Source organism: Lepidothrix coronata, unplaced genomic scaffold (genome assembly GCF_001604755.1).
Source record: "Lepidothrix coronata isolate B3197 unplaced genomic scaffold, Lepidothrix_coronata-1.0 Scaffold79, whole genome shotgun sequence".
Taxonomy (NCBI): domain Eukaryota; kingdom Metazoa; phylum Chordata; class Aves; order Passeriformes; family Pipridae; genus Lepidothrix; species Lepidothrix coronata.
Genome location: NW_016690259.1, coordinates 3990647 through 4001521, shown reverse-complemented (window position 1 = coordinate 4001521; position 10875 = coordinate 3990647). Strand labels below are relative to the sequence as shown.

The 10875-nt window shown below is 42.5% G+C and overlaps 1 protein-coding gene across 7 annotated transcripts in view; it reads left to right on the top strand.

Moving 5' to 3' along the window:
- Nucleotides 1-10875, top strand: part of ARHGAP24 (Rho GTPase activating protein 24) — an 84841-nt gene that overhangs the window by 50197 nt on the left and 23769 nt on the right. For 5 of the 7 annotated variants that reach the window (XM_017820083.1, XM_017820085.1, XM_017820084.1 and 2 more), the window contains exon 3: nucleotides 9458-9665. In XM_017820083.1, the coding sequence (XP_017675572.1) occupies nucleotides 9458-9665 (208 nt within the window). Of the gene's footprint in view, nucleotides 1-333; nucleotides 1251-9457; nucleotides 9666-10875 lie in introns of those variants that run through there. The other 2 variants (XM_017820088.1, XM_017820082.1) reach the window with 2 other exon arrangements.

Sequence of the window (10875 nt, the reverse complement as noted above, 5' to 3'; positions counted from 1 at the left end):
GAGGCAGGGCATGCAATGCCTGTTTGCACATGAAATTCCCTTCCTGATTAGATTAAAAAGGCAGTTTTTTTACAGAGCCTGCAACTAAGGGGGAGGGAGAAGAAGGAGCATGAGCGTTTTAGCAGGGCTAGTGGTGTAAGGTCTGGCACCTCCTGCAGGAGCCAGGCACAGCCCGCTCGGTTTTCCAGCAGCCGCACATGACAGCCGCCTGAAGTCAACTCAAAGTCACCCGGAGGAGCAGCGAAACCTGCGCTGCGGCGGCTCCTGCGCGTCCTTCCCCCGCACCTGCTGCACGCACACGGCAGCGGCGGCAGCCGGGCTGCCATCGCCTGGCCAGGGGCCGGAGGGAGCGAGCCACCACCGCATCCCCGTCTGGAGGCACGTATTCCTCAGCAGCTCCCCGGGATCCTGCCGGCGAAGATGCGCTGCTGCCGCATCTGACGCGCCTCTCCCGTGAGAGCTCCTGGTAGTTCGAAGGCAATAAAACGAGCGAGAAGCCCACGAGAGCATCACACGAGGAGCTGGGTGTATAAAAGGTCTTTTGAAAGGAATCTCTTATGGACAAAGAGCTTTTCGGGCGAAGGGGCTGTTATTTTTGCTTCTTGGTTGCAGAAATAGAGGGTGCCAGCAAGGAGTGTTGTATCCTGGAGGATTCTTCAGTGGCCTTTTTGGTATTGTTCTTCTCTTTCCCCTTGAACACCGCAAAGTGCTGACCTTATCCTGTGGAATAGAGACTCTGCCGCTCAGCCCCCAGTTCCAGCAGGGAGAAAGAGGTCTTTCTCCCCCTCCGTCTGTGCAGGCACTTCTGTTTGAATGGGAGATACATCTTTTTGCTAAAACTCTTTTGTTGTGACATTGCATAATAGGCAGTTGTCTCACCGCAGGAAATAAAAGAAACGAAAGGAAATAGATGGAAGGAAATTGTTCCCCAAAGCAAAATTGAAGCAGGGAAGAGAACATTAAAATCATTTCGAGCCCTACCCAAGATCTAGAAGACCACAAATCTGCTAGCTCCAGAGGAAAATACACTATTATAAGAACTCCTCAGCAGTCAGTAACGATGAGCAGTCGTGGTGTTTCGTCTGGATGCAGCTGGTAAAGGAGAGCTTTGGAGGGACGTGGGGGCTTGGCCTGTATGATGCCTGAAGACAGAAATGCTGGAGTCCGCAGCCCAGGTGCCTTAGCAGCAGCTCCTTTCATTCCTAAAACTACTTATAGGAGAATTAAGCGGTGTTTTAGTTTCCGTAAAGGTAGGTCCGTTCTGTCACTGCGTTCTGCTTTGCTAGGAAAGCCGTGGTTTCTTACAAGTCAAGGGGGATGTGTGTGCAGGGGCAGATGAGAGTACCGAAACAAAAGACATGAAACAATGCAGATGCCAACATTCCACGAATGATTTATTTACTTCTTTGTTCATTTGTTTGTAGCTGGCCAGCTGATACTGTCTCCTCTACATAATAGCCTATGAATGCTGGAATGAGGTGGTTTGAGACAAGATTATTGCAGTGCCTCTGAGCAGAATTAAGTGAGAGCTCTGGGGGAATCAGACCTGTGATGCTCTGAGTTGCCTGTTTGTCTTGGCAGAACATCAGGAAAAAGAGTTTCTGCTTGCATTTTATTTGTGTAGTAGGAGGGGGGTAGAAGAGAAGGGACCAAAGCAACATGATAAATGTTCCTCTGTGCAGAAGACCGAGTCCTTGGTTTCGGAGATTTCTGATGGATTGAAGTGTAGCCCTACAGTGCACTGTCCTGTTGCGAGTGATGCACTGTCACTTCATCGTGCTGCCCTGCAGCCTCCATTTGCCTTTTCACCTGCTGCATGGAGGTGTTTAAAGCCAGTTTTCTTCTGCATTGCACATACTCCTGTTGAAGCAGAGCATGGCAGTACTCAGGGAAGGAGGGCAAAGCGGAGGCTGGATTCTGTAATATGTCAGCTGGAAGCACTGTGAGGGAAACACATGTCTAAGAAAGAGATATGACAAGTGGTGGTAAGGTGCCACAGCACTTGAGATGGGTGGGCAGAAACTGCCTCTGTGACAAGGACAAAAACTTTGTGTAGGGGAAGAGGAGGACATTGGTGTTGTCTTAGAAGCGATGCTGAACTGAGAAATGCCAGTGAAAGGGCTAAGCTGTCATGTTGTTTTGAAGTGTGAGAGATTATTTTATACAGAGCTTGCACATATTCTGTCATCTTCTCTTGCTCCTTTCTCAACTGTTCCTTCATGCTGCCATTTACCCTTTTGCAAGACCGTGCAGCTCTTTGCTCACCAGCCTCAGTAGTGATGTGGTGACGTCATTGCCTTTGAGGGATGTGTGAGCAGGCAGTCAGGGGCGATGTCTTGAAACGAGATATCACAACCAGTGAGGGGCTCACTGCAGAACTGCAGCTGAGACAGCACTGAAAGCTGTTTGCCCCCTGTGCCCCCTCCCCAAGGCCCTTGATTGCTGGAGTTCCGTCCTGCTGGAGACTGGCCAGGAGGATGTTCGTGTGTACTGCATTTCAAGGTGTTGGTGTGAATTAGAGCTGCCTGTGCCCAGTTCATACGCTTAACTATTTGAGAAATGTTTGGAAGTCGAATAAAGGATTAACTGATAATTTTGCAGACAGCTGCCTTTGTGCCTAGCTACAGCCTTAGCTGCTCCAAGAAGAGCTTCAGCTGTTGATTCTTTCTCCGTATGTTCTGACACGGAAGCTGTCCGTGTCTAAAACTCCTAGTGAAGCGGCAGCGCTGGGGGCAGAGACAGAATGATGGAGGTGATGCTGCTAATTTGCTTTCCTCTCTGTGTCATATGTTTCAGTTGCTTTCTTATATACATTTCTGTCAAGATTGTTGTCTTAAGGCCCCTTGGTCAGACCTGCAGAATGCTGGGGGCATATGTTTCACTATGTCCTTGTCTTGCCGAAGTCAACAGAAAGATGAACATTAACTGGATTTTCATTAAGGTTGCACAGACAAATTAGGATAACTACCCCTGTCTTATTAATTGGCATACAGAATTACTATAACTTCATTTGCAGATTGTGTACTTAAATATAAAAAAAGGCAAAACTAGCCTTCTGCAAACCTACTCCATACTTTCATAAAGCAGATTAGTTAGTTCTAAACTGTGCAACATGATGCAGAAAATAAAATTACCAGGGAAAATCATTGGCTAGTCACTGGAAGGGGAAGGAAATCATGACAGTTTTTGTTCACAGAGATATGTCATGATCTTCACCAATGAGACCAGGTGTAGAACCCTTCCTGGAAATCCAGATCAAATTTCCATTGTGATTGGCACCAGAAAATTAATTGTCAGATTTGTTTGGAGGTCACATCGTAGGAGAAGTCAGTGCTCAGAGGGCAGCATCTGAACAGAGACAGAGCCAAGCATTTTTAAACTCCAGTGTGGAAAAGATGCTCTCTGGTTAAGTTCCACCACAGGAACCTCTGGAGAGACCATGCAGGGTAAGTGGAGAAAGCAGTATCTGAGGGTGGCATGCAGTGGTGAGAACACTCAGTGGAATGGTGAATTTGCATGGGCAGAGTTTTGGAGGAGGAGGTGGCATTGGCTGTGGCTGGAGAAGTAGTGCCTGATGTGATCAACTGTGATAAGTTCCCAGGGAAGTTTTTAAAATTGCCTTCTTTCCTTTCCTGAATCTAGTTCTACTTTTATTTCAGAGTTGTTTTTCCTAAGCAGGTTATTTGAGTGTGCAAATATTTTAAACTCCAGGGCAGAAATTTGTCTTGTCTTCTCTACTGCTGGCATCACACTGACTATGGGGTAGGAAAAGGCTTGAAAGAAGGAAAATTATTCAGGCAGGAACAAAATTCTGCTGCTGCTGGTTTTGGTGAGATTTTTTCCTCCCCTCTACATTACAAAATTTTGTAGAGAAGAAAATACTCCCTGCCTTGGATCCACTCAAAACAGCACTTACTTCTGGGGAACATCTGAGCAGAAAGCTGATAGAAAATAATTTAAAACTCCATATTAGGTGTTATGTGCCCACGACAGCCACTTCTTTGTGTTATTCCAGGACCTTTGTTCACAGCCCTGCTGTTGAAAGCCATTCATCTGATCTGTTATTTTCACTGTCAGTGAATTACTGATTGAGATTGAGAGCTGCTTAAAATTCTCATCCAGATCTTAAGCTGAGATCATTTCCTTTGACCTTAACTGGCCCTTTCTGATCAGTATAGCCCATAAAATCAGAACTGATTTTGGAAGGACAGGGATCCTTTGCTGCACATTGGGAGAACACACGTACAGGTGTGGGCCTTCTGTGAAAGCATCAGCCCTCAGTGCTTTTTTCTCCCTGAAATCTTCTGGCTCACCAAGTACTTGTGCTGTGGTAGAGCCAGAGTGGCAGGTGGGCTTTTTCGAGATATTCTTTATTTCGGGCTGTTCTTTAGGGAGCAAGGTGGCAGAACAGCCACCTTGATCTTCTCCTTTTTTCTTCCTGAATCAGAAGTCCAGAGACTTGAGATGTGAACCCTGCCTGTGTTCAGTTAGCTAAGGAAATAATTGACTAGTAGCATGCTTAGGTTTTAAAACCATACTCTAACTGTGAATATGTACCATAAAAAATACCACAGTGCTTTCACAACTTCTGAGTAGACATGTGCAGAATTTGCATATAGCACTGGAAATAGTCTTTCGTAGTGTTCCTGGGTATCTGTTAAGCATGGAAATCCAGTTGCTCATAATGTTTACAAAACTTCTGCCACGGGAATGTTCTAGTTAATGAATAACTGCTCAGCATGCCCTTTGCTAGCATGTGATTTTCCTCTTTGATGTTATGCGTGATCTTCACTTAATTGGATATAGCTTTAAAGACCTACAAGTGCTCTCTGAGAAAGCAGTTCTGCTGATTAAATCTAATGACTGGTCAGAACTGGAATCCTGTACATTTTCCAGCCTTCCACCAGCTATGGGGAAGCAAAGCTGCTGCTATGCTGAATCTCATGGTTTCTTGTTGATTTATTTGTTTCCCCTCTGGCACCCTGTCCCAAGGATAAACCAAACAACAGGTCAGCTCTTGTGCATCTGTGCATACTGGATTTTGGAGACATTGAGAGTTAGGAAGAGAACTTGGGTTTGGATTACAACATGAGTTATGAGGGCTCTCTTTTATTTCCTTCTCCACAGAGATGTTCTTGTTTAGTTGCTGTAGTGAAAATTTACTTTTAAAAAACAGCATTATCATTATACATTTTTAAAAAACAGAAATTATCTCTGTGATTTTGGTTAAGTTGTAGTCTCCATAACTTGGACTGTCTTTCCTAAATGAGGTGCTAGTAGTTACTAGTTACAGCTGATAGTGTTCATCGTTGTCTCTGCCAACCTCTAAGGTAACTGTACGTTTGCAACCACAATTCTTCACAGCATTGCCTTTGCTTCCTAATGGTCAACATCTGAACTTTCATAAAATGCTCATCTGCAATATGTCTGTAGTAGTTAGTTGGGACATAAGAGGGGATAAAAGCGTTAGAAAGGGACAGTGGAAGAAAGTGCATTTTACAGGGCTTTTATTCTAAAGCAAAACCCAACAGGTGCTAAAAAGATGATGAGCAAGGTAAAAGCTCTGACAACATGATGTGGAGGAAGAGTTCTTGTGTTTCTGCCACTTCTACCCCTGGCAACAGAGTACCTTTGCCATAAGGCATCAGCAAGTCTGTAACTTCAAGTCAATATTTGGGCAGGCTTATCATGACTGATTTCTTTCCTGGCCAAGTGCTGCCTGGTGCAGTGTTCTGCATTTGTTAGGTGGAGGAATACTTCCTTTGGAGGAGTTCAGTCTATACTTTGGCACAAACTCAGACCTTCCTAAGATAAATTCCAGTGCCAAACAAATCGGAGAATGAAGAGAGTAGTAAATGGTGACTTCAAGGTGTCACATGGTGATTTTTCATGAGACTAAGGTCTTAACTTTAGGTTATTGCATGGTTGTCAGAGTTACCACATTAGCTATGAGCTTCCCAAAGCTGAGTGTGGAGATCCTCGTGCCTGTGAGGTAAATATGGTATTATCAACATTCATACAGATGGGAAGCCAAGTCCCTGAGGCTTTCTCTGCCATGTGAAGATATGGGGCATACACCTACTCCTCCACCTGGGAAAGTATATCTGTGGCCAGACTTGATGCAACTGTTCTGAGGATTGTGTAGGATCTGAATCAAATCTGTTAAATCTGAGACAACTGCTGTAGTTATTCTGTCTCTCCTTCAGGCACTTCTAGCTATGTGTATTTTAAGTGTCTCAGTGAAAATTGCTTCATTTACAACTTCCCTTATTGTAGACAATAATAGAAACAAATCAGTGTCTACATTTAAGGGACCAGAACCAGGAAATTTTAGGCTCTGATTTGGACTTACTTTTTTTCCCTCTCTATCACATCAGGTTTTATTTTCCCTCAGATATAGGTTTTATTAAGGTTTTCTTCCTACAACACGTGTAATTTTCTGCTACAATGCAGAACCAAGTTTGTCATATCCGTGTATTTAATCTTTGTCAGCTTCTGTATGTGAATCACTTCTTACTTTCTATTTGTCCTAAAAAATAGTGTTTATTTCTAGTTACAGACATCTTAATACTTTATGGCTGCAACCTGTCTTCAGTGCATTTTATGTTGTCGTACATCAGCAACTTATAATAATATATGAAGGTTTTTTGCTTCCACTGCACGAAACAGCCTTGTTCTGATTTTATTAAGTATCTATTAGATATGCTTTGAAAACCATTTTAAAAACAAACTAAAAAAAAAGGCAGCATCCAAAAATATATTAATAGAAAGTGATGTGTTTTGACTGCAGTGTCATTACTAGTATGAGTTCCAAAGCAATTTGCAAATTTAAGCAGCAATATGCACATTACTGATTAAAGAAAGTTAGCACGGTGAGAAGTATAGCCAGGCTTGTTCTAATTGTACTGTCAGTGAGCAGGAATTGTAACTGTACATACATTGTAATTGTATAACTGGAATATCCTATCGTATTTTGTTTGAAAAGAGGCAAAACCCCTTGTGTTTAAAACCAAGAGAGCTCATGGGCCCTTGAAAGGAAGCTCAAGTCTGTATGTTAATAGAATAAGCTGGAGTAGGGTGGCCAAGTCCTACACCTAAGAAGGAATAAGCCCAGGAAAGCAGCTCTGAAGAAGGAACCTGGATGCCCTGGCAAATAGTAAGCTGGACACGAGCCAGCAGTGGACCTGGCAGCAAGCAAGATTAGACAGCAGTCTGGGCAGTATCAGCTAACAGAAGGAGGGAAGTGATTAACCTCCTCTGCTTAGCATTTTTTTAGACCATATTCCAAATATCGTGAACTTAAAAAACCAAAACAAAACCAAAAAAACCCCCCACCAAAACCAGGAAGTGGAAATAATACTGGAGAGAGCTGAGCAAAGGATCACTAAGGTGCTCAGGACCTAGAAGACATGCCCTTTGAGGAAAGGCAGAGCAAGTGGGGCTTGTTCAGCCAGGAGAAGGTACAAATTGAGGGGCACTGAACAGCAGCCTTCTCATACATTAAGAAGGACTTTGAAATCCCCAAACTCCCATAATCACACAGATTCCTTAACTGACTTTCAGTGGACCGTCCTTCTTAATTCTCCTGCTTTCAGAAGGGTCTAGCAACTGGAAGGACTAAAGGTTCTCTGTGTTGACCAGCTGCAACTTTTAACTCAGACAAATACAAGAAACCTGAATTCAATTAATACTCCTCCCATCCCCCTAGGCAGTTTGTAGGAGGCTAGAAAGGTATGTAAGAAATAAGAAAACATGCTTTAACTCCTCTACCAGCCTGAAGAGCCCGAACTTTGTGGACACCACATCAGTCAGTATTCTTCCAAGCTTGACTCACTCTGAAATGTCAAAAATTCCTTCTTTAATTGCTACTTGTTGGGCTTTGTACAACATGAAAAAAAATGAGCTAATAAAGAGCGACTGTGTGATGTTCATTCGCTTACCTACTGCTGGTTTTGGCATCCACAAGTGTGGGTACCATGGAAATCACAAAATATGCTGCTCAGCATCTCAAGAGACTTTGTGGATGTCTTAGCAGGACATCAGTTACTCTCTGCAGTTATTTCCTGGGCTACAGTAAAAGTAATTGCTTTTAAATACAAACCTCAGACCTTCAGTGTGGGCACCTTGACACTTGCCATAACATCCTGGAGCATAGGCAGGGCAGCTGTCCCCCCTACAACTGAGGTGTAAGTTACCTTTCTGTTGGAGGAAAAATGTATGCATTGAAGGTTACCCCGAAGGATGCTCCTTTAGCTCATGGACACTTAGCCACGCAGTTGTAATTTATGGGAGAATTAAGTTTTTGGGTCAAAATCAAAAGCTGACTAACTCAACTTTGGGCATTCTTTGGAAAAAGCAAACAAAACCAACTCTGTTCTTCTCGTTGAAAATTTTTAAGCCAGCAGGAACTGTGTGCTCAGTAAAGGACACAATTTGACTTACTGCTTTTTGTTTTTTCTTTTAACTTCATAGTGTTCATCATTGGAAAATGAGGTAGTTATTTGCTCTTTAGATTCTGATCATGACTGCCTTAGAACTATTCATTGTCTTGCTATATATAGAAATTGAATTACCTTGCTTCAGCCCCAGTACTCTTCAGCAAATGATGGTCTCAAGAGAGACCTTCCATCACAGATGACATGCCTGAACGTTATTGTGATGCTGTGGTGGCCTGCTCTGCACTTTGAAAAGGAGAGGCAAAATAAGCTATGATGAGTACCTCTCTTTCCAATGCTGGCAATGATACCCTTGAATCAGAGTTGAAGTTGATTCTGTTGAAAAACCTCCATGCTCTTCATGAGGTTAAGGATGAATGCAGATTTCCTGCAGTTCATCTTGACACATTTCACCTTTCATATCAGACACTTTTCTTTGCACACAGAATTTATTGTTGCTAAAGCAGACACTGATAATGAAATAGGTAAGACGTTATAGGAATGATCTTTGTTTATATTGAAAAATTAATAATTTAGTTGAGTAGGATCAAAATCCAGAGTTATCTTTATAAATCTTTTGCCTCCCAATGTGTAAAGATAATGTTCATAGCCCATTGAAACTCACACAGAAAGTACTTAATTTTTTAATAGATAAATAGGCATTAACCAAAGAAGATGGAGATATATATCTATATGTATATATTCATCTCTTTTGAATAAGAAGTTTTGTGATGGAAAATCCTATTTGTGTTCTTTCTACGTTTCATGTGCTTATGGTCTCGCAAACAATTGACAGTGTTTTATTTAAATAGTGTTTCTGGGCATTTTTATAAAATATGTCAGCACTGTATTTCTGTGAGAGTGTCAAAGGTGAAATTAAGCATTTTATTCTTAAGAAAGCAGGACATAAATTGTCCACACATTTAAATGACATGTAAGTTGCGTGCGTTGGAGTAGAAGGCACAGGCCCCTCAGATGTTTTTATGATTCTCAGCCAAGTCACATCTTTCTTTTTGGTGCAGGTATTTTTGGCCAGAAGCTGGAAGATACTGTCCGGTACGAAAAGCGCTATGGGAACCGCCTGGCTCCTATGCTGGTGGAACAGTGTGTGGATTTTATCCGACAGCGGGGGCTGAGGGAAGAGGGCCTTTTCCGACTGCCTGGGCAGGCTAATCTTGTCAAGGAGCTACAGGATGCATTTGACTGTGGAGAGAAGCCTTCTTTTGACAGGTAAAACCCTCCAGCTGTTCCCCACTCCCTGAAGCCTGGACAGGACTCGATGTGCTGTGCTGGTTGACCCACAGTACTGTGAAACACGTGGCAGCAACAGATAGAATGACATGTTTTTGTAGGTTTTTCTGCGTGTTTCCTATTAGTGCTCTAAAATGTCTTATTTTTTTTTTTCCCCTGACTTTGATGTCTGATTTCAAAGCATTTCTGGAGAATTTCCTTTTGTGAAAAGCTGGTTAGGAGAAGTACTGCTAATGGTTTGGCTTAATCAAAAATATCTGGATTACCTTGATCTTAATATCATTTGAAATGCAGTGGTGATGCTGGCATTTATTCAGTTCCACAAAGGAAGAATTTCTCTTATCACCAATCTCAATATGTTCTGTTATCTATAAAACTGACTGGATGAGAAGTGTACTTTTATGTATTCCTTTACAATTTTGGACCTTTGGTCTAATAATTAAAGTCATTCTGACCATAATAACAAACCTATGTGGTTTTGAGGGTTCAGATCCAATTCATATTCCACTCTTTATGCAGTTTTACAAAGTTAATGAGAATTTCCTGGCCAAAGAAAACCCAGTCCTGTTCACACAGCTGTGTATGACTTCAGACTTTTGTAAGACTAGCTTTTTGGGCTCTCTTCTGTGAGCATTGACAGCAGTAGTCCACACATTCAGAACGTGCAGTCAGAGAAACAGAACCAGTGGCTTATGAATGCCACGTAAACCCTTTAACTGATCAGAATTAATATGATGGTAATGCAATTCCAATTGAAGGGACTGTTAAATGGTGTTCATCCTCAGCATGTGCCCTAAGTGACATCTGTAACACACGTCCACAGATGAATCAGGATCCTTCACTCCAGTTGAGGGTCCAGGGTGAATTAGGAGGAAGAGGCAGATTGCATTTATTATGTGGGAGCTTTGTCTGATAGCAATCCAGGTAACAGGAAGGAAAGTATATCTTGATCTTTTAGTGGAAAAACATGCCATGATTTGAACCCGATTGCTGGAAGTCCATTCCCTATTCCTGTGAAGTGGGAAAATTTGTTAAGCATGAAGTTTTGTGTATCACAGATGCACAGAAGGCAGACACCTGTAATGCTCTTTCATCTCCAACAAGTTTCCTCAGTCCTGACCCTCACTTTAAAAGAAAGATCAAGAATTTATAATGCTCTGGAAAAGAGACTTGTCTTCCTGTGAGGTTT